This window comes from Macaca fascicularis, chromosome 9 (assembly GCF_037993035.2).
Source record: "Macaca fascicularis isolate 582-1 chromosome 9, T2T-MFA8v1.1".
Taxonomy (NCBI): Eukaryota; Metazoa; Chordata; class Mammalia; order Primates; family Cercopithecidae; genus Macaca; species Macaca fascicularis.
In genome coordinates, this window is record NC_088383.1 from 23,111,973 (window position 1) to 23,134,734 (window position 22,762).

Below are 22,762 nucleotides of genomic sequence, written 5' to 3' on the forward strand. Positions count from 1 at the left end.
TGAGTATTAAGAGTTATCAACTCAAATCTATTAGTATTAATAATCAGTGTTACACTAGGTCATAAATACATGTGTAATAAACGTAATAAGCTTGGATGTTAATATTGTTGAACATTTACACAACTCTGTCCTATTTATTCTCTATGTAATCAGATATCATGAAGTTTTTCAACTGACATTTTATTACTGATGAGAAACAAATTAGGAAGAAGATGAGTGATGGGAAGAAAAGATGAACATGATTAATAGGTGTTTGTTTCATAAAGACTCTAGGGAGACTTTTAAATCCTTCACTGCTACTATATTCTCACCGAGTGAACAGCCACTGCACGTGCCTTTTAAAGCTTTCAAAGGAGGGCTGAGTAGAGTTACTCAATTTGTTACTGATGCTGTTACTCCATTTGCATCCTGTTGTGAAATGAGGTACTCTTTATGTATTGGTGCCAAGATAAATGGCGACTATATCCATCAAAAAATTTTTAAAATAGACATCTAAGTTAGAAAAATAAAAGAATATTTCACTTTGGGTCTAATGTAGCAAATAATCGCTCCTGAAGACTAAAACATCTTTGTTGTTCCGCATCCCTTCCCTCCACCCTTCAAGAACTTGTATTTTTTAACTTTTCAAGTTCTCTTGATTAAAAATGCCTAACTACTTTGCTTCACGGGTTTTTTAAAGAATCATTCTTGTTCTCTAAACCAACTTCGTAGAAATAGAGAGGAAGTTAAACTTTATACAGTATTCGAATCTTTAAAGGTATGAGCATCCTAAACAGTAATTCACTTCTAATAAAGATCTTGCCATTCCTAACTGTACTTTACTAAGGTAGCTGTTTAATAAAAACATATTTATGCAGATTCTATACAGCAACTAAAACTGGACCCACAGATGTAGTGAGTAGAGTAGCACAAAATGTGTATGGCAGTTGGCATTTATTTGCAGCGGCATATAAAATTGTTAATAATCCTGTCAAATCTGTTCATAATCCGATTGCTGGAGTGTAGTGCATACAGGAACTCTATGTATGTGTGCATGTGTACACACCCCCCATGCACGAAGGACTCTACTGCCGTATTCCAGAAATGACAAAGAAAAAGTAAAAATAAGCAAGAATCACATAATTAGATGTCTTACAGTCTCATAAAAGGGCAGTGCTGCGAGGTTAAGCTGGTGAGCTAAAAAACAAACAAAACAAACAAAAACCCACAAAAACAAACAAAATCCAGTTGCCTGAGATCGGAGCTCCCCGCAGGATTCGCGCAGAGCGAGGAGCGGGGAGGGCGCAGTTTGCGGGAGGCGGGGGCCGGGATCCCGACACCGTCCGCCGTCTCCCCGGGATCTCTCAGGGAACCGAGCTGGTGACCGTCCGAGGTAAGCGCTGAGCCAAGGAGAAAGCGCCCAGCGCGTCCACAAAGCGCCCGAGGCCGCCCTTCTCGCCAAGGCTCGGCAGATCCCGCGGCCTGCGCTGGACAAGGAAAGGCTGGACCGAAACGGTGGGAGGCGGCAGGCGGCTGCTGGGGGCGCGGGACTTGCGCGCGGACGCGGAGGCGGGCGGGGACGCCCCGCAGCCCGCGCCGCCGCCAGCCGCCCCGAGCCGCGTGCGCGCGCGGCCGCATCAGCTGAGCGCGCGGCGCGTGTCACGTGGTGTGCGTGTCGAAGGTCACGGCGCGCTCACAATGGAGCTCTCCGAGTCTGTGCAGAAAGGCTTCCAGATGCTGGCGGATCCCGGCTCCTTCGACTCCAACGCCTTCACGCTTCTCCTCCGGGCGGCTTTCCAGAGCCTGCTGGACGCCCAGGCGGACGAGGCCGTGTTAGGTAAGCCGCTCGGCTCGGCTCGGAGCTGGATCCGCCGGGGTGGAGGGGCGCTCGAAGAAGAGGAGCCGGCGGAGCGAGAAGGGGAAAGCCCCGGGAAGAGGAAGTCTCCGGGCTTTGCCCTTCGCTCCGGACGGAGTGTTGGGGACGTGGCTCTGCTAGGACTCGGAGCAGACCCTGAGCATTGTTTTGGCCCCGCTTGGCACCTGCATAGAGCCAGCTCCACGTTCCTGGCCCGGTTTCCCTCCCAGTCTCTTTGTTCTTTTGTAAAGCCCGTGTTCAAATCTTGTTTGTGGCCTAAACATCTAAGGTGTTTAGCCTTGTCTGAGGCTGCGGCTGTTTTGACAGTTGGACTTCATCTGGGGAGCTCCCTGCAATTCAAGCTTCCAGGGCTAGGCTAGCAAAGGTTTTAAAGGGTCTGTTTCCAAAGTAATTACTAGGTCAGATAGTGTTGACATTTGCCAACTTAGAGCATACCTCAAGTTGCTGTGATCACTCCAGCGCTCTAGTTCAGCATGTTTTACTCAGGTTCTACACCTAGAACCTTAAACTATGATGCACAATACTTTGTTCCGCCCCAGTTACCAGGATGCGAGTGTCTTTTAAGCGATCTGGTCAGTGACTGCGGAGGTGCAGTGTCAGTCTGGATTGAAGACATATTTTAAGACAGATCGCTTTTAGATGATTTTCTTAAATATAAATATCCCAACAATTCAAATTTTTGTTTTTTTTCTGTAGTTTCATGAACTAAACACTTGTACAAAAAGTATGAAAGTGGAAGTTCTTTAAACGAAAATAGTAACCACCACCTGGGTTAATCTCAAAAAAAAAAAAAAAAAAAAAAAAGGATAACTGTCAAACCCTGAAAGTACTACTATAATTTTGAAATTTGTATTTTATATTCTGAACTCATGCCTTACCTTCTACCCCCTTGATGTGTTGTTCATGGAGCCAGTTACCCTAAGCTCGTCATTTTTAGGACGGAAGTTTATTCTAAAATTGACACCACGTAAAATATTTATCTTGTTTTTCCTTTGAATTTACCCCAGTGTTAGAATGACCATTGCATTGTAATATTTTCTTTGGGGGCTATAATATTTTTAATAGTAAAAATATTAAGGCAAAGTAAGTTAATTGAAACCAGTAATAGTAGAGTTCTTGATGTGTTTTTTTTATTGTTTTTCACTTGACCTTGTTGCTCATCTCATTTACTTATAATTATGACTGTCCTTATAGTTGAATTTTTTTTATCTTGTTAAAGGGTTTTTAAACCCAAATTAAAATATTCTTTTTAGGAACATGACTATAAAGAATTTATTATCATAGGCATCACTGGAAGTTAATTTATTTTAGATCATCCAGACTTGAAACATATCGACCCAGTGGTTTTAAAACATTGTCATGCAGCAGCTGCAACTTACATACTAGAGGCAGGAAAGCACCGAGCTGACAAGTCAACTCTAAGGTACAGGATTTATTTAAATATCCATTTATTTTCAAATGCTACCTTTATGATTTCAATTTCAGTTTTAAAAATGGAGACAGAACTTTGGCTTTTTTCTTTTCTTCTAGCACTTATCTAGAAGACTGTAAATTTGACAGAGAGCGAATAGAACTGTTTTGCACGGAATATCAGGTTACTTTAAAATTTTTAATTAACAGTGACTATTTTTCTTTTACTCTATTTGTAAAGATCTGTTTTTTTTCTCTCTTTCTTTTTCCTCTCCAGAATAATAAGAATTCCCTAGAAATCCTACTGGGAAGGTAGGTACTGTGTAAGGTGTCAAGCTGAGGCACTTTTCACTTGCAGGTATGAATGGAGAGTGTTGGTGTGAAACAAGATCTTCGGGATCTTGACCCAAAGAAAAAGAGCCAAAGGGCACGTCAAACAATTGAAGTTAAGCTAATGTTTTTAAAGATAAAGTTTATTGAGATGATTTTCAAATGCTTTTTTACCATTCAGAATTTAAAAGTAAAGTTTAACAATGGTTTAAATTGAGAATGGATTAAAATGGAGTTGGGGGTGGAAAGTAGAGCCATTCTTAGTAAATAACTGAAAAGTTCTTCTGTAGAGACTATGTACAAAATTATCATTGCATCTTTCAGCATAGGTAGATCTCTCCCTCATATAACGGATGTTTCTTGGCGCTTGGAATATCAGATAAAGGTAAAGTTTAACCAACTTCTCTAGGGCGGATCAGGGAACTTCTTAAAACACAGAGTTAAAGGCTGTTACGTGTTTGTTGTGTTATTTTAGACCAATCAACTTCATAAGATGCACAGACCTGCATATTTGGTGACCTTAAGTATACAGGTATTTATAGATAAGTCTTACCCAATAATGAAATGTGTAATGAAATTTACAATTTCATTGATTTAAATAAACAGCGTTTTTTGTTGCGTGTTTTTTTTCCCTGCCCTAGAACACTGATTCCCCATCCTACCCAGAGATTAGTTTTAGTTGCAGCATGGAACAATTACAGGTACAGTATTAGGATCTATAAATATGCCTGTCTTTTTATAAATGTTTACTTGAGAGTTATACTCTTGGACAGTTCAAAATAAAATTAACCATCTGTCAGCAGATAATGAAGATTGGTTAAGGATTTAATGGGAAAGGGGCATCAAAAGTAGTATTTTAACATAGGCTTCACTGTTGAAATTAAGATGTTATTAATAGAGAATTGGTCTGTATTTGCTGTTTTTGCTGGTTAAAATAAACTTCTGTAGTGTTAGTGTAAATTTCTTCATGATGAGTTTGGTCCAATAAGATAAAGCAAAATTAAGACATGGCTTTGAAAATGTCTTTGCTTTCAGAAATTGAATTAAACTGTCAAAATTGGATTTTGAAACCGTGGTTTTAATGACTTTTTATAAAGGGGGAAGTATACATAACATTCTAAAACTGTTTTTATTGCCCATTTAAGACTGGGGAAATTCAAAACTACATTGATTAGTGGATATGGCAACGAATTTATTTCATAGCTCTTAAAAAATGAAGATCATTACTGGAAATTTAAGTGAAATTGAATTTTTCAAAGGCATCTTCTGCAGAGCCGTTTTAATGTAACTGTGAATCAAACTTTAAACTTTCAGAAAATGTATATACAGCACAACCTTTGTTAGATAACTTGAGAAAATTCAGATGTACCTGGGCGGTTAAGGATTCGGTTAGAAATCATGTTTCAGTGTGAGGGCAAATAACCGATTTGAACATGAGATATTTCTGAGGAAACGCTTCTTTTTGACCGATAGTAGTTTGTCAAAGGTTAAAATCTTGTTGAATTTTAAACTTGTTTGGAAGATGTGTCCTGACTTTTTTTCTTGCATCTTTCTTGAACTTGGATACTTCTTTCCATGTTTTATCCTAAAAACGTGGTATTGTATACACGTCTTTTAGGACTTGGTGGGGAAACTTAAAGATGCTTCGAAAAGCCTGGAAAGAGCAACTCAGTTGTAACTTGGGGAAGTTAACGATCCGCCCGAGTGCAGAGGAAAACCAGAAACGCCTTGCCTTGAGCTGAACCACCGTTTGTGCGAGCTGGATGTTCTTTTCAGTAGAAAAGAATTTTCCTTTTGAATTTATACCATTCATCAATTTTGACACTTTAAAAAACACGTGTGAAAAGGTTAAGAGGGAAAGATACTGCCCAAGTATTGAATCGTTTAGTACTAACTGTCCATTTATTCTATTTTGATCTTTTTCAAGTCTTCTGAAAGGAAGTAGACAGTATTACACCCTGAATAAATAAGGTGTTGTTTTCCACAAAGAGTGATGATATTTTGTTTGGATCTGAATTCGTGTGTTAATTATTACTTTGTGTGAAGCTAGATAGGAGTAGTGTGAACTTTTAACGATAGCCTTTTCTCAGGATTAAAGTTAAACAAGGAGGAAAGGATGCGATCCCCCCGGGTCTGTCGCAGAACCCTGCTTCGGGACTCTGGGGGCGGGGGCGGGCGCGGGCGGCTGCGCGGCCCGTTACCTGCGCCCGAGGGCTCGCCCACATCCCGACCCTCGGCCGCCGGGTCCTGGCCCGGCGCGGAGCCCCTGCCCGGAGCCAGCCGTCGCCCGCGCGCGCCCCGCCTCGGCCGCCGGCGGGCGGGGAAGAGGCCGGCGCGGCCGCGGGCGGGCGGGCAAGGGCGGGCGCTGTTGTTTCTGCGAGCCCAACTCGGGCGCAGGTTCCGCGCCGCGGCGCCTGAGCCTGGGCCGCAGCCCGCGGGGCCGGCCGGGGGACGGCGGCCGGGGGACGTATGCGCCCCGGGAGGAGGCGGGCGGCCGGGAGAAAGAAAGAACGGGGGGCGGGGTGGACTGCGCGGCGTGCGGGGCCGGAGTGGCGGCCGCGCGGAGCAAGGCGGCGCGTGTGGCGCTGTGGAGAAATGTCTCCACCGCCGCGGCGCGGGGCGAGGGAGGGGGCCGGGCGCGCGGCGCAGAGGGGAGGGGGCGGCCACGGGCCTGACTACACCGACACTAATTCCCAGGCCGCCCTTAAGGAATGAGGGGAGCACGTGACCCGCTGGGGGGGCGGCGGGGGGAGGGGGCGGGCGGACTCCGAGCCATTTTGGAGCCGGTGTCAGTTTCCACTCTGCCTTCAGCGGTGCATTTTTTTCCACCCTCCCCTCCCCCTCCTCCCCTCCCCCCGCTCGCACGCGCACACACGGCGCCCCCCGCCCGCCCGCCTCCCCCACAGCAACTATGAAATAATCGTAGTATGAGAGGCAGAGATCGGGGCGAGACAATGGGGATGTGGGCGCGGGAGCCCCGCTCCGGCTTAGCAGCACCTCCCAGCCCCGCAGAATAAAACCGATCGCGCCCCCTCCGCGCGCGCCCTCCCCCGAGTGCGGAGCGGGAGGAGGCGGCGGCGGCCGAGGAGGAGGAGGAGGAGGAGGAGGAGGAGGAGGAGGAGGAGGCCCCGGAGGAGGAGGCGTTGGAGGTCGAGGCGGAGGCGGAGGAGGAGGAGGCCGAGGCGCCGGAGGAGGCCGAGGCGCCGGAGCAGGAGGAGGCCGGTCGGAGGCGGCATGAGGCGAGCGCGGCGGCCGCGGCTGCTCGGGGCCGCGCTGGTTGCCCATTGACAGCGGCGTCTGCAGCTCGCTTCAAGATGGCCGCTTGGCTCGCATTCATTTTCTGCTGAACGACTTTTAACTTTCATTGTCTTTTCCGCCCGCTTCGATCGCCTCGCGCCGGCTGCTCTTTCCGGGTACGTAGGAGGCGAGGCGCCCCCGGGACTGGGCTGGGGGCCGGCGGGGGCCGCGCGGGGCTCGGGGCGGCCGCGGGTGGAAGGGGAGCCCCCCCCGTGCCCCGGCCGCGCCGCCGGGAGGGCGCTGACAGCGTGGGCGCCCGGCCCCGCGCCCCGCGCCGCCCGCCTCGCGCCCGCCGGCCCCGCGCGCAGCCCGCCCCGCGCCCGCGAGCGCGCGCCCGCCGCCGCCCGCCGACTCCCGCGGCGCCGGGACCGACCCGCAGCCCGCGCCACGCCGCCGCCGCCAGCAGGGCTCGGCGCCGCTCCAGCCGCCGCCGCCCGCTCAGCCCCGGCGCGCCGCGCGCGGCCCCACGTTTTAGTTCCCCGCTACCCCGGGCGCCCCTCCGCACCCTCGCGACGCACATGGCCCCCAAGAGGAGCACTCGTATTTCCAGCCTCGGCGGCTCTCCCGGCCGCAGCGCCCTTTGTTGAGAGGTAGATTTGGATGAAACGGGGACGGGATCCTGAAATCGGGAGCTGCTTGGGTCAAGTGGCTTCCCTCCTCTCCCGAAGAAAGGGCTCTGGAGGGGCTCCAGCCCCCAGAGAACGCCCCCATTTTATAGGGACGGGTTGCGTGGGAGGCGGCCAACCCGCCAAGGTCGGTGTTAGGCTGGAGAGAGCCCCGACAAAAATGTTATTAACTTAAGTTGGGGGGACACTTGTGTGAGATTGGATGGCTGGTAAGATGGCGGTTCCCAGTTGTTTCCAAGGTCTCCTGCATTTGTGTTTAAAATGCTAAAGTTTTCAAGGTGTTGTGTGTTGGGAGTCTTGGATAAGCGCTCTAAACATCACTTGGGAGGTGCTCCCTGGGAAGTGGGCATTTCAAATTTGGAGCTTTTTGTGGAGTGAAGATGGTGACTGGACGTTAGCCTTGCTGGAGGCTTCCTTTCTCACTACTTCTTTCTCTCCTTTTTCTTTTTTCCCCTTTTGGAGACTGCAACTTTTCTCTCGACTTCTACGTAGAAGGGATGCACTCAGCATCATGACTCCAGTCCACTACCTTTTATAGGTTTTGCTAAATGTCAGCATAGGTCATTTGGCAAAGGGATGCTTTAGAAAGGAGCACTAAAAAGTTGATTGCATATGTTTACGCAGTCATTTGGGCTTGACAGCAATATGGCATGATCTTTTTCCCAGAGATTTACAGTTAATAATTGGAAGTAAACAAGTAGAGAGACTTTGATCATTACCAATTGCAGTAAAAGGATTTAGTGGGCTTAGTGGTCACGGTTCAATATATGAAAGAGAAGTATGTATTAACCCCTTCCCTTAATGTGGGCAAAATTCCGAGCATATTTATCCAAATGCAAGTGTAGGTTGGTGGTGTGTACAACATTATGAGTAGTTCAACGTATATTTTATAGGAACCTTAACTCCCATGTTCTGGAAACACATTATAAGCTCCACGAAAGAGTTGATACTTAAGGATGCAAATTATTGACAGTATATAACAAGTTATGAGACTCTATATGTTAACATTTGAGTTTTAAGTAGACTGATCAGAAATCCTTGGGGTTGATTTTGTAAACAAAATTATAATTTTTTAGATTTGAGTTAATTCCATACATCATGAAATAACCTACTTGTGTGAGTCTTATGCCTAGTAAAAGTATCTTTAAAGCCATATACAAGTCACTGTGTATGCATGTATACACTTAAAGCTTTTGTAAGAAAATTAAGCATTTAACTGTACATGATAAGTCCATTAATACTCTATCACTAATTTCTTGGATGTATGTTAAGTGTGCAGATAGGCAAATTTCTCTCCAGGAGTCAAATTAACCCCAACTTTACCCATGCTTATGTTGGGCTGTGAACCCCAACTGGGGCTATGGAGTTCATTTGCATTTCTTAGATTGCAATAGGCAAGTTGATGGTTAACACTAGAACTTGCTTCTGTTTTCCTTCATTTTGACATTCCTGGTGTTAGGCCTCCACCTAAAAACTGACAGCCCCAATTGAGTGTGTTACAATGGCAAGTTTTAACGGTTGAGTATTTTTACCATAATATGTTTGGTGCATTTTTGCTTGCTTAACTGGCACTTTCTAGGTTGGAACCTGGAAGGTTTTCACTTCTGTGGTGGAAGAGATTGTTTCTCAAATATTATCAAGGCACGTCAAACACTTTGGACGTCTTCCTTAGGTTGCCACTACTTTCAAATAGTATAAAAACATAAAGAACTGATTTTTATATAAGTAACAGTGATATTTATTAGCATTATAAATGGTGACAGGATTGTGACCAAATTTTTCTGAACTGAGGTAGAGGAATTCTGTGAATTAAGATTTAAGATGAATTTGAAAGACTTTTGGTCAAGTACATGTGACTTAAATGCTGAAAGCAAACCGGTAGATAACCCTCCACTGAGGTTTGATTGTTCTCCTTGTTAATACTTGTGTTTGTGTGGCGTTGGTTTTCTGCAAGGTAGAGGAGAAATAAAGGCAGCTATTTTTATTGGAGCCCCTTCATGAACTTTGTGATCAGTGGTTTTTTAGTGCAGTATGCTTTCACAGGCAAACAGAAGTATTACCTCACTATCTTTCTAGGAAAGATCCTGTGGTTTCAGAAGGAGAATTTTCTTTAAGCACCAAGAAGGCTGTTCTTTAATTTACCAAGTACAATTTGATATAAATATTGCTACTCTTTAGGGACATTGCTCTACCTGCAACTCCTCTATGCCCCGCTTAGATTTATGTTAACATGTTGACAGTATTCTCCAAAACAAGTAATCCAAAGATAACTGAGTCGTCACACCAGAAGTTTTCTGGTAGAGGTCGCCAGTTGCCACTGTGGTCACTTTCATAAGAGAGGCTTTGTTTTGTTTTTTACCATTTTCTTGAGGTTAGCTCTTAATTTCAGCCATTGAGCTGTGTTGATTGGTGTTTCCCTTCACTGCATTAATACACCTTAGGAATTAAAACCGCAGGTACATCTTACTGCAAGTTTCAAAAGGTCCTGGATTTCCATTCAAGGAAGATTTAAAAGTGTACTTCAGTGAGGTCTGAAAGCTTAGTCTTGTATCAGGTTCTGAAATGAATGAAGGAGGGGGGTTGAAGTTTATTTTTTAAGAATACTACACGAAGTAATTGACTTCCCTGACTGTCGGCTGGTGTATTGTTGCTGACAGTTCCCCATTGTGACTTTCCTGTAATAGAGATACCTGTTGGGAATATCATTTCATCGTATGGGGGGGTTTACATTTGTTTTTCTCTTCTGTCGCTGCTATGGGTTGACAAGCTGTTGATTTAGCGTTGGGAATGGGCTGGTCACATGGTTCTGTACATGTTGTCACTATCGTACTGATTAAAGTACTTTTTCTTGCCCCCAGCATAGTTTGTTCAAATAAAACACTGGGCTTTGCCCCCTTTTCTTCTTGTAAAACAGATTTCAGTTTTCAGCCTTTCCAAAACTTTGTATCGCTCATTTGATATACAGGAGAGCGTCACATTAGAGAAAGAAGTTTTAAAGAGGTTCGGTTCAATAAACATCTCTGCAATTTGAGCCCTGACGGTTTCGGGCTAAGTGCACAGTTGGCAATTCTCAAAAAATCCTTTCGTGAAATTTCTGACCTAGTGATTGCAGACAGGACAGACCGAGGGAGTCGAGATCTGAAACCAGCTCTGCGCACCAAGTCGACGTGGAAAGAGGCTCCCGGAGTGTCCGAAATGGCCGGGAGTGCGGTTTGCATTTTCCTTTCGCGGGCGCTGCCGCAGGCTCCCGGGTCCCCGCCGCCCAGGACTTGGTCCCCAGTCCCCGCTCCCCAGCTCCCCAGCGCCGTGGCCTCGTGGGGCCGCCCCGCCCCCCCGGCGTCGCCGCACCCACCCCGCCCCCGCGCCGGCCCCGCCCCCGCGGCGCGCCGCCCCTCCCCCGCCCGCCGCCCCGCACGCCCGCCGAGGCTCGGGGCTCGGGCCGGGCTCCGCGCGGAGTTGCAGCGGTGGCCGGATGCCAAGTGTAAGTGTAAGTTGCTATGGAAACCCCGACCGAGGCGAGTTCCGAATCCGGAGCGAGATGGAGCCCCGGGCGCCGCCGGATCCGCCCCTCGCATCCCGGCCCCCGGGCGTCCGCCGCGCTCAGGCCCCGGCCCAGGCCGACTGGAGGTGCTCCTCCTGCGGCCCCGGCACCCGGCTCCGGAAATGCCAGGGATGCAGGGAGGGCAGAATTGTTTTCCCTGCGCGTCGCGTAAAAACGTGCCAGGTTCTGCTTGCTGGAACCGTCTAAAACAACCGGAACCCCGGGATTTTCGCTTGCAGATTCTTGAGGAAGTTTTATAATAAATTTGGAGAGCTGGGACAAGCCCTAGTGGTTGGTAAATATCCGCGGGGATTGTGTGGCGTCTGCAGCAGCCTTGGGGCTGCTGGGCTGGAGGACAAATGGAAGAAAGAGACCCTAATACGCTCAGCTCCCAGCCCCCACCCCAGACCTTTTCTTCTTCCTACAGGAATGATCTGAAAGACCAGAAGTAACGTTAGTTGGATCCTTTTTCATCAGTTTGGTAGAAGTGATTCCGATCTGATGAGTAAATTCCTTCTGTAGAAACGTTGGGACAGCCCAGCTGTACAGTGTTAAATGGGTTTTCTGAATTCAGTGTTTCAGGGTGTGTGATTACTAGATGATCTCCATTCTTGTTCTGTGAATTATGGCTATTATTTCTGTGTCTTGCAGGATTTTTTATCAAGCAGAAATGCATCGAACAACGAGAATCAAGATCACTGAGCTAAATCCCCACCTGATGTGTGTGCTTTGTGGAGGGTACTTCATTGATGCCACAACCATAATAGAATGTCTACATTCCTGTAAGTACCAAGCTTTAGTTCTCTTTTGTATCATGTGTATTTTACAGTTCGACCTGAAATTTGAAAACTGTTAATGATTCCTGCAATCTGTGGGAATGTTGGTTCAAAGTGAAGTCATATTCTTCTCTTGCATATAATGACTTTTTGTTAATATGTATTGTATTACAAGCATGCAGTGTATGTGTTCTCAGGGTATGAATTAGTTTATTTAGTTGGAAATGCTTTTCGGCATTTACCTCCTTGTTTCTACTAGTTCTCGGTTTCTGACACCAATGCTTTATCCACTCATTTCTAAACATAAAAAAACTTTACATGTTCTACTTCTAGTCTGTAAAACGTGTATTGTTCGTTACCTGGAGACCAGCAAGTATTGTCCTATTTGTGATGTCCAAGTTCACAAAACCAGACCACTACTGAATATAAGGTAGGAAACTGTTTAAATTCCTTGTTTGTAATTGTTATTGAAGTTGTATAATTTACTGAAGGCTACCCTCTTTATTTCTTCACAGAAAATTTACTCTTGAATACATACCTAATATGTGTGTGCTTTGTGGAGGGTAGCCGTTTAATTTCTTGCCATGTTAATGGTGACCAAGTTTAGACAAAGTTTAGTAGTAGACAAGTGATTTTAAGATTTTTTTTTCTAACTGTCCTTTACAAATTGAATTAGTTAATCTTTTTTGCATTGCTTTATGGACTTCATGACAGGCAAGAATAAATATTTAAAAGGGCTTCCATTCTCTCCTCTTCATTCTCTATTCATATTAGCTTAATTTAGTAACTTGAAAGGCACACTTCTCTTGACTTAGCAAATGTGAGGAATTTATTAGTGAATATAAAATATTTTTCTACTGATTTAAAAAGTGTGCTATATACAGAGAACTTTTATTCTCAGTTAATTTTTATCTTATCAATATAGTTATAGACAGCATCACAATAAAGTAAAATACTATAGCATGAAAAAAGACTGCAGAAACATACGAACATTTTTAGTTCTTGCCATCTTAATTCATAGTTTTCTATTTTAATTCTTTTTCAGGTCAGATAAAACTCTTCAAGATATTGTATACAAATTAGTTCCAGGGCTTTTCAAAAGTGAGTAACTTGCTTAGAAAGTGAATTTAAAGAGATTATTCATTAGTTCTTTGTGTTATGCCAAATGTTTACATCTTTTTTTCCCCATTCAGATGAAATGAAGAGAAGAAGGGATTTTTATGCAGCTCATCCTTCTGCTGATGGTAAACCTTTTAGGGGAGGGAAGACATTTTATTTGTGGGGAGAGCTTATCTAGGAATTAAAATTATTGAAATTGACTTAACCACTTCCATCCTCTTATATATAAAATATATTAGGTATCTAATTTTTAAAAATTACATTTCACTATATCATTATAGCTGCCAATGGCTCTAATGAAGATAGAGGAGAGGTTGCAGATGAAGATAAGAGAATTATAACTGATGATGAGATAATAAGCTTATCCATTGAATTCTTTGACCAGAACAGGTAAAATCTTTAGGCAATCTATTTTATGGTAATGTTTTATTAGATTATTTCACTAATAAATGTTCTGTTTCTTAGATTGGATCGGAAAGTAAACAAAGACAAAGAGAAATCTAAGGAGGAGGTATGTTTCATGTTACAAAAACATAGAAGAAACATTGTTTGGATTCCAGATTTTATCAGGGATTGTGTTGCCCTTTAGAATATTCGGCTGTTAAATAGAAGAAAATGGTCATGTTTAATGTTTAAGAAACGTCTACATGTGATATTTAATAATTAGAATTTATTTTATGTATGATTGTTAGTCTCACAAAATATTTTAAATAGTTCACAGTTAATACTTTGGTATGCTTGAAGTTTGCTTATTATATTAGGAATCTGTTCATTTAGTATTTATAATGATAGTAAACTCAAAGTAATTAGTTGAGAGGTTGGTCACCTCCAATTTTGTTTGATACTAGTATCTTTTATCATATTAAAGCAATCAAATTGAAACTTCGTATCTGAAAGTAACTGAAAAAAGTTACTTTTCTAAATGTACTTTTAGGTGAATGATAAAAGATATTTACGATGCCCAGCAGCAATGACTGTGATGCACTTAAGAAAGTTTCTCAGAAGTAAAATGGACATACCTAATACTTTCCAGGTATCTACTTTTATATTCTTCTTGCATTTTATATAGATTTTACAGTTTTAATTACATTTTTCACTTTGAATTTTGAACCCAAAAAAGCAATAGGAAAAAAAAGTTAGTGCTAAAGTTGAAATTTATCTTAAAACATTTGGTATGCGTTCTCTTTTATGCTATGAAAACAAATCCCTTAACACTCTCTAGAAATATTTTTTTCCTCATTTGAAGTTTCAGAAGGAGTCTTTCTTTGTTAAAATGTTTAGAGAATGTGCTTTTTAAAGCACTTTTGGATTATATTTAAATGATAAAAAATGTAGATTTACCTTTGTTCTTTTGTTACCTAATAAAAATATTTTTCACTAGATTGATGTCATGTATGAGGAGGAACCTTTAAAGGATTATTATACACTAATGGATATTGCCTACATTTATACCTGGAGAAGGGTAAGTAGCATGTCTGTTGTTAGATTATGATGGTAAACTATATTTAAATAATTAAGAGTAATTTTTTTCCTTTTAACTTTGTAGAATGGTCCACTTCCTTTGAAATACAGAGTTCGACCTACTTGTAAAAGAATGAAGATCAGTCATCAGAGAGATGGACTGACAAATGCTGGAGAACTGGAAAGTGACTCTGGGAGTGACAAGGCCAACAGCCCAGCAGGAGGTATTCCCTCCACCTCTTCTTGTTTGCCTAGCCCCAGTACTCCAGTGCAGTCTCCTCATCCACAGTTTCCTCACATTTCCAGTACTATGAATGGAACCAGCAACAGCCCCAGCGGTAACCACCAATCTTCTTTTGCCAATAGACCTCGAAAATCATCAGTAAATGGGTCATCAGCAACTTCTTCTGGTTGATACCTGAGACTGTTAAGGAAAAAAATTTTAAACCCCTGATTTATATAGATATCTTCATGCCATTACAGCTTTATAGATGCTAATACATGTGACTATCGTCCAATTTGCTTTCTTTTGTAGTGACATTAAATTTGGCTATAAAAGATGGACTACATGTGATACTCCTATGGACGTTAATTGAAAGATTGTTGTTACAAAGAATTGGTTTCTTGGAAAGCAGGCAAGACTTTTTCTCTGTGTTAGGAAAGATGGGAAATGGTTTCTGTAACCATTGTTTGGATTTGGAAATACTCTGCAGTGGACATAAGCATTGGGCCATAGTTTGTTAATCTCAACTAACGCCTACATTACATTCTCCTTGATTGTTCTTGTTATTATGCTGTTTTGTGAACCTGTAGAAAACAAGTGCTTTTTATCTTGAAATTCAACCAACGGAAAGAATATGCATAGAATAATGCATTCTATGTAGCCATGTCACTGTGAATAACGATTTCTTGCATATTTAGCCATTTTGATTCCTGTTTGATTTATACTTCTCTGTTGCTACGCAAAACCGATCAAAGAAAAGTGAACTTCAGTTTTACAATCTGTATGCCTAAAAGCGGGTACTACCGTTTATTTTACTGACTTGTTTAAATGATTCGCTTTTGTAAGAATCAGATGGCATTATGCTTGTTGTACAATGCCATATTGGTATATGACATAACAGGAAACAGTATTGTATGATATATTTATAAATGCTATAAAGAAATATTGTGTTTCATGCATTCAGAAATGATTGTTAAAATTCTCCCAACTGGTTCGACCTTTGCAGATACCCATAACCTATGTTTAGCGTTGCTTACCAGCAAATAATATTTTTAATGTGGATATCTAATTCTGAAGTCTGTTCCATTAGAAGCAATTGGCACATCTTTCTATACTTTCTATACTTTTCTTTATATACTTTTCTCCAATAATACATGTTTACTTTAAAAATTGCTGCAGTAAAGAAAAACCTTTAACTTTAGCGTGTTAATTTTCCATTGGCTATGATGGAATTAATATTGTATTTTAAAAATGCATATTGATCACTGTAATTCTAAAACAATTTTTTAAATAAACCAGCAAGTTGCTGAAAGAAGGCTTTTTATCTTAAAGTTATTTTAATATGTGGTATAGCAGGAATTTCAAATTTAAGAGTTGCTTTTACAGTTAACAATGGAATATGCCTTCTCTGCTATGTCTGGAAGTAGAAGCTATTTATTATAAGCTTCTACAGGTATTTTTAAATAGAGCAAGCATGTTGAATTTAAAATATGAATAACCCCACCCAACAATTTTCAATTTGTTTTTTGCTTTGGTCGAACTTGGTGTGTGTTCATCACCCATCAGTTATTTGTGAGGGTGTTTATTCTATATGAATATTGTTTCATGTTTGTATGGGAAAATTGTAGCTAAACATTTCATTGTCCCCAGTCTGCAAAAGAAGCACAATTCTATTGCTTTGTCTTGCTTATAGTCATTAAATCATTACTTTTACATATATTGCTGTTACTTCTGCTTTCTTTAAAGATATAGTAAAGGATGTTTTATGAAGTCACAAAATACATATATTTTTATTTTGACCTAAATTTGTACAGTCCCATTGTAAGTGTTGTTTCTAATTATAGATGTAAAATGAAATTTCATTTGTAATTGGAAAAAATCCAATAAAAAGGATATTCATTTAGAAAATAGCTAAGATCTTTAATAAAAATTTGATATGAAAAGCACAATGTGCAGAAGTTTTGGAAACCCTATAGAGGATTACAACAGGTAAACATTAAAGAGAGTACATTGCTGTCTTATAGTGATGTTGCTAAGAAGTACGTGCTTTGTTGTAAAACTGCTTGAAAGCCCATTGAAAGATGTATCTGTTTATTTACAATCTTTGAAGTAAAAGTTACCAATGTTTGCCAATTTTGGTGAATTTAACTCATTTTCTAGGCTCTAAGTTTTTCATGATGTTTAAGACAAAAGTTAATGGAAGTGTCGTGATATTTTTACTTTGGATGATCATTTATATAAAGAATGAAAATATTTTTAAAAGGCTAAAAACTTTAAATGCTAGTGGACTGTCATTTGATTTACATAAAACCAAGTTATAAGATCAACATGGAATTCAAACTTTACATCTCAATCGCTTTATGATGGATTTTTGAAATTGCTTATTAATCAGATACTGCAGTTATGGCTTACTTAGCACTATTTAGCCATATGTGAAAATGTTACTTAGTTGAAAAGATTTTTTTCTCCTCAATTAGAAAATGGCATAAGCTTAAAAGTACATTTCAGCCAAAATTTTTTCTATGAATGAAAGATGTTTTGTATTCTTAAATAAGCAGCTATTACAGTTTGACAATTAAGATTAAAAACGTTTGCTAAATTAATATGTTAGAAAATTTCAACCTTATGAAAACCCATATCAAAAGCTGCTAACTTTGTAACTTTTAGTAGCCAAAGCAGGGTACAGGAAAAGTCAGCTTTAAGTTTGACTTTTGCTTCTGAAAATATTCTAGAACACAAAGTTAGTGCTAACAAAATGTTTCAGAGAAAATGCCTAAATTGATTTTACAGATTTTTAGCTTAAATGCAAAGAGAAAAATGAGGCTGGTTGCTGTTGTGTAAATAGTGATCTATCTTGGTTTACACATGCATACCACTTTACAAGTACTTTTTGCTTTTAAAATTGCCGGCCGTTAATTGCACTGCATTGAAAAAACAACTGCCCTTCAGTTGTCTTAACCTGCCAACCATATTGCTATTTCCATATCCATTTCTGATACTATTTGGACCTCTGGAGGGAAAATGCAACTGGCAGAATAAGCTGCTAGGGACTTTCCTTCATCCTTTCCTCTTTTCTGAATATTTTGAAGGTGCAGTTAATTTGTGAAATCTTGTTACACTCATTGTATGGGCCTATTAAGGTTTTGTTACGAAAACAATAGGAACTTAAATACCCATGTGAAATGCGCCTTACATTGACCAACACGAAAGGAGGACGTTTGGTATTTTAAAATACTTTATTTTGTGGTATCTTTTGAGGGGATAGGATTTACTTTTAGAAACAATCTGCACATGGAATCCAGTCTCTTAAAATCCTGGGGTGAAGCAATTGTTAATTTTTCCATTTCTCTTTGTATTTTAAAGGTTTGATAAATGAGATCTTTTTCTTCCTAATGCATGAAGAATGATAGTTGGAAATTCTGATTTAATTTAACGTAGTTGGAATGGAGGCTCCATAAGATTTTTAAAATACTTTGGCTGTTTTCCCCACACAGTCTTCATTGCGTTTTATCCAAAACAAAAGAGTCTTGATCAAATTATATGAAAAACGCCTAGACATCATTTTAGATCTGTGCTGCATCTAACAGTATACTAATTAAACCCTTTTCAAAAACCGTCTATGCCTTGAAGACACTAATGTGGTGCAAAAATCACTGAACCCAGCTCCAACTTAAAGCTCTTGAGATACAGCATTTCACTTGAGGATGTTTCTTCATGTACAAAATGAACACCAACACAGGTAATACTTTGGAAGGTTGCTCTAAAAAAATTATGACTCCTCAAAAAAAAAAAATAAATGCCCTTGAGGTAAATTAGCACTACAGAATTCAGAGCGAGGAGACGTCTCCAGTTCTTTACAAGGAATAGAAGGAGATATCCACATATTACAGCCTTGCAGCGAATCAGATTTGGAAATACCCACCGCGAAGACCTTGAGCCAGCCGATCTCCCTGCAAATCTCAAGATCGCCCAGTTTTGATTATGAAAGTCTCCGAAAATGTTTACACAGTTGAGTGTTTCCTGTTTCCGCAGTTAATTTTTTTTTTAACGTTTTTTCTTCTTTTGGTTCTTGAAACGGATTTCCTTTATTTGCACCAGTTTCTTTTTCTTAGTGTGCAATTTCTAGAGGTCTCACATGAAGAACTTCACTATCAACTCTGTCTTCATCAAGTCGACGACATCAGAAGTCATGTCATATTTATCACTGGAAAGGCTCCTCTGTAGAACTCTTGTGAGAAGTGTTCTGGAGAAGTTCAAGTGGAAAACTCATTCGGAAGTCGCTTTAGCCCTCCAAATAAATAGTAAGAGCTTCATAAAAACTTCCAACAAAGGAGTTAAAACTACTCTCATTCTTCAGCCCCTAGCCTTTAACAATGTCCCTTCCGAGACAATTCGAAGTTACTTTCAAAAGTAGCAGGTGTTGTTCCCTACCCTTCAGTAAAATGCTACTTCTTGCTCTAATTGTCGGGTCATCATGGAATGCAAACTTCACCGTGGACGTGATTTCAACGTTGGTGCGGATTTGGAGATCTCCAACTCTGTCCTAAATTAGCCGGAACTCAAGTTGAGAGAAGAGGCTGCAGACCCGGGTGATAGGGAAGCGCGTCGGAAAGTGGGATGCCAGGAATGGGATGGTGGCCGAGACGGACACCGAGGTTAGTGCAGGTGGAGAAGTCGGTCCAGGAGCCCAAGTCACAGGTCCGAAGTCCTCAGGAGTGGAAGATCTTTCAACTAAGCCAGAGAGAGGGGCGCACCGCACGGCGTGGACCATAAAGCCCAGGCGAGGGTGATTAGGGTGGGAAACCCCCACGGCATTCCAAAAAAACAGGTTTCTTAGGTTCTAGTGCCCGGTGGAAAGGGCACAGTACACTGGCCTGGAGGAAATCACCTGACTTCTTCTCACAAGCGCTGCCTCCCTGGTAAGGGAGACCTTTATCAAAAAGATACCTTAAAGAAGCAACCGCCCCTCTCTTTTTCCTTATTTTCTAATTAGCATCTCACAGAGTAGGGGAAAGAGCTACAACCCAGTCCCCTGCTCGGAACTGCGCCACCCCGGTTCGGCCCTGCTGGGCGCGCGAGCCAAGGCCGCGGGGCACCGGGAGGCCATTTTGCGCGTGCGCTCCTCGCCTCGCGCCGCCCTCGGCTCTGCGGACTCGGATCCCGCCAAATTTGAAAGCGAGATTGTCAGGCCCTAAGGGGCTTGAGGGGCGGGGGAACGACGTCGCTCTCCAAAGTTGGACCCCGTGGCGAGCGGCGGTTACAGCCGGGTGCGCGCCGCCTCCGGAGGTGCTCCCCCTTCCCGCCGAAGCCCTCCACAGCGGCGGGCCGAGGCGCAGCGACGGGTCTCTGTCCCCCGAGCTCAGCGCGGGCAGGAAAACGACCCGCACTCGGGGAGGCAGCGGCTTCGCGGACAGAGCCCACGGGAGCGCGCCCTACCAGGAGCCAGGCCCGATAATCACCTTTCTTTGTCCTCCTCCCTCTTCGAGTCCTATCAATGCCCTTTCTCCTTAAGGAACGAGGTGTCCTTGGAGTTTGGGGTTTTGTTGAATGATTTTAAATAAAATCATTAAGTTATAAAGTGGCCACCCTGAAGGTTCCCGAAAGCGACTTCATGCCTGTGACTGGAAAGGCCTAGGGGAGAGGGTCCTCCCGCTGGGCTCGTTTAATAGAACACACTCGAATCCCCTGGGAAAGAGCCTTGATCGGGTGACAGGGCTGAGGAGGGGTGGCTGCGCGGCGGGAATCTCAAGATCTGGGCAAAGGCTCTTATCTCGGAACGCGAAGGCGACGCCAAAATAGGTCCCCGGACAAGGCGACCCTAGGAGTGCCGACTCCTCCGGCCTGGCAGAGGAGCGGGTGGGCCGAGGCTGGGACATCGCCTCCGAAAGCTGCCGGGACGCGGCGGCTTCCTGCAGAGCCCGCGCCTGCCGGATCCCCAGAGCACAGAGGCTTCTCGGATAAGAGAGCTCCCCGTGCGCCCTAAAACCGGGAGAGGAAGGGATGACTTGGGGAAAGGGATTGGGGAATCAGCGGAGAAGTGAAAGCGGCCTAAAATGGGCGACGGCGGGCGAGTCCTCTTTATCAGTGCAGCAGGCTGCCGGAGCCGCCATTTGGTGGCGGATCTCGGTAGTTCAGTAGCACGTTGTGCTGAACGTCACAACTGGCTTGTCTACGTGGCATCGACATTTCTTAACCGCGGTTTTACGAAATGCAAATTTCCCCCTGGCCTTCCTCCTCCGCGGGCGTCGACCCCCCCCTCGGCGCTCCGGGTGGACGGCTCCGGGGCGCGGGTCGTCCCCCGGGTGGTGCAGCCGCCGCGGCCCGAGACCCGGGGAGCGCCGGGGGTCCTTTCTGTGAGGTGCCCTCCCCCGGCTTCTGCCCGCGCCAAAGCCTGATGGAGTCCAGCGCAGACCTAAAGGCGCGCTTGGCACCCCGATTTTTCGAGACTGGGACGACTCTGAGCCAGCAGCTTTTCTCTCCCCCGCGGGGAGAATCTCATTTCCTTGGGGTAGTGGGTGTGACAGGCATTGTCTTTTGGCCCCGCGTGTCCCTTCCCCGGTCTCCAGCCTCACCCCTCTCCGAGGTGAGGAGGGGAAACGGCGAGCTCAGACCTGGCGGGAAGGAACCGACCCGACGAGAGGCGGCTCCGCAGGGAGGGTCGGTTGGGATCCCGCCCCAGCGCCTCCTGCTCTGCCCGGTCCCCCCGGGGACGGGGAATGCCAGGCATTTCTGTTGAGTGGTAGCAGGGCCGATGTCACCACCTCGGGTGGCCGAGGCTTCGAGGTTTTAATGAAAAGCCCCCGAAGAGTGAGGCGCCCGCCCAGTGGAGAACAAAGGGCCGAGGGGCGAAGGCGAGGCGAGGCCACGCGCGCGGTTCCCTTGGCTCGGCCCGGCTGGGAGTTGGGGGCGCGGGAAGGGCTCACTCTCGGCCTAGAGATGGGAGGCCGCCACCCCCGCCCCGCAGGCGACCGCAGGGATCCCCATTCTTGGAGCCCGAGCTGCCATGTTGCCTTCGCGGAGGGCGCCAGTCACTTGACGCTTACAAGACAGCGACGCCCCGAACCCGAGAGCCCTTCGGCCCTCGTTGCCGCACAGCTGCGGTCAAGGCCCGGAGGGGCTGCGGGACGCGGGCGGGAGCGAGAGCCCTGGGGTGGGGCTGGGAGGGCAAGCCGGCGCGGCCGCGGCGCCGCAGCCGTTTCCCTCGCCACCTTCGTTCCAGGGGCTGCGGGGCTGCGCGCTCGGCAGAGGCTCGGTTGCCAGTAGCAACCACACGACGGCGATTCGCAGCCAGGGCCGCCGCCGCAGCCGCTGGTACCTCTGCCTCCTCCTACACCTCGGGCTCGAGCATTTGAAACCCTGGGGGTTGCCTTCGGTGACACCTCTCGCCCCCACCTCCGGTCCTCAGCCTCCAAAATCCTCAGCTCTGCTCAAAAGCCAGCGCCCCCGGCTGGGCCCTGCCCCCACCGCAGACAATAGGGGCGGCTGGGAGCGCACAGTGCGGCGCGCGCCGCGAGCAGCGGGCACCTGAGGCCCCCAAATCCGGGCGCGTCGCTGAGTCCCAGCCCCAGGTGCTCTCTTCGCGGAGTTGATCAGAAATTCTTTTTCAGTGGCCAATTAGAGAGCTTTTCTTGACATCAGCAATAAGGGTGGTGCCAAAGAAAGAAGTCAAACGCCCACTCCCTTTCTAATAACATCGACACAAAGAAGAGCTCATGGTTGCGTCTGCGCTTGGTAACAGTGGCTTTCCTCTGGGTTAGAGCCACAGTCGCAAGCACCCGCTGCAATCTTTCTTCTTCGTCTACCACGAATATTTTGCATGAAATCCAGAATGTAACCATTTGCGTTGGCTTAACTGTTGCATCTGGATACTAGTTTTCATTAGTGGATGGAACACTTTTTTTTTTTTCTCCATTTCATTGAATGATCCGCATCAACCCTTGGCAGTGTGGACTGCGTGGTTTGAAACATAAAGAAAACGACTGGCATTAACCCTTGAGGGATCTACTTTTTCTGTGGCTCTAGGACACCAATTTAACATTTTATAACAAGAGAACTCTTGTTAATGTTTTAAGCAGGTTTTATTGAAGAAAAGTCCTTAAAGTATCCAGCTAAGTCTTTTATTTA

General features: G+C 44.6%; 2 protein-coding genes across 5 annotated transcripts; both read left to right on the forward strand.

The window, feature by feature from the left end:
* The first annotated feature begins 1,647 nt into the window (after window positions 1–1,647).
* Window positions 1,648–5,583, forward strand: COMMD3 (COMM domain containing 3). Its single transcript, XM_005564786.4, has 8 exons — window positions 1,648–1,816; window positions 3,167–3,278; window positions 3,386–3,449; window positions 3,543–3,577; window positions 3,920–3,980; window positions 4,071–4,127; window positions 4,237–4,296; window positions 5,214–5,583. The coding sequence occupies exons 1-8, from the start codon at window positions 1,678–1,680 to the stop codon at window positions 5,271–5,273; spliced, it is 588 nt and encodes a 195-aa protein (XP_005564843.1). The 5' UTR covers window positions 1,648–1,677; the 3' UTR covers window positions 5,274–5,583.
* A 1,121-nt stretch (window positions 5,584–6,704) lies between these two features.
* Window positions 6,705–16,771, forward strand: BMI1 (BMI1 proto-oncogene, polycomb ring finger). 4 transcript variants are annotated; one of them, XM_045399678.3, is made up of 10 exons: window positions 6,705–7,008; window positions 11,711–11,841; window positions 12,169–12,265; window positions 12,881–12,936; window positions 13,029–13,079; window positions 13,236–13,344; window positions 13,420–13,465; window positions 13,889–13,987; window positions 14,336–14,416; window positions 14,501–16,771. In XM_045399678.3, the coding sequence occupies exons 2-10, from the start codon at window positions 11,730–11,732 to the stop codon at window positions 14,828–14,830; spliced, it is 981 nt and encodes a 326-aa protein (XP_045255613.1). In that variant the 5' UTR covers window positions 6,705–7,008; window positions 11,711–11,729; the 3' UTR covers window positions 14,831–16,771. The 4 variants fall into 4 exon arrangements, with proteins under 4 accessions (XP_045255613.1, XP_005564841.1, XP_015311127.1 ...); XM_005564784.5 differs by lacking the exon at window positions 6,705–7,008 and adding an exon at window positions 7,211–7,482; XM_015455641.4 differs by lacking the exon at window positions 6,705–7,008 and adding an exon at window positions 10,899–11,005.
* Window positions 16,772–22,762: the final 5,991 nt, after the last annotated feature.

Coding starts and splice junctions, on each gene's coding strand:
- BMI1 (XM_045399678.3), top strand. CDS start 11,730: ATGCATCGAACAACGAGAATCAAGATCACTGAGCTAAATCCCCACCTG. Junction 13,988..14,335: donor ACATACCTAATACTTTCCAG/GTATCTACTTTT, acceptor ATTTTTCACTAG/ATTGATGTCATGTATGAGGA. Junction 14,417..14,500: donor ACATTTATACCTGGAGAAGG/GTAAGTAGCATG, acceptor TTAACTTTGTAG/AATGGTCCACTTCCTTTGAA.
- COMMD3 (XM_005564786.4), top strand. CDS start 1,678: ATGGAGCTCTCCGAGTCTGTGCAGAAAGGCTTCCAGATGCTGGCGGAT. Junction 3,981..4,070: donor GCTTGGAATATCAGATAAAG/GTAAAGTTTAAC, acceptor GTGTTATTTTAG/ACCAATCAACTTCATAAGAT. Junction 4,128..4,236: donor TGGTGACCTTAAGTATACAG/GTATTTATAGAT, acceptor TCCCTGCCCTAG/AACACTGATTCCCCATCCTA.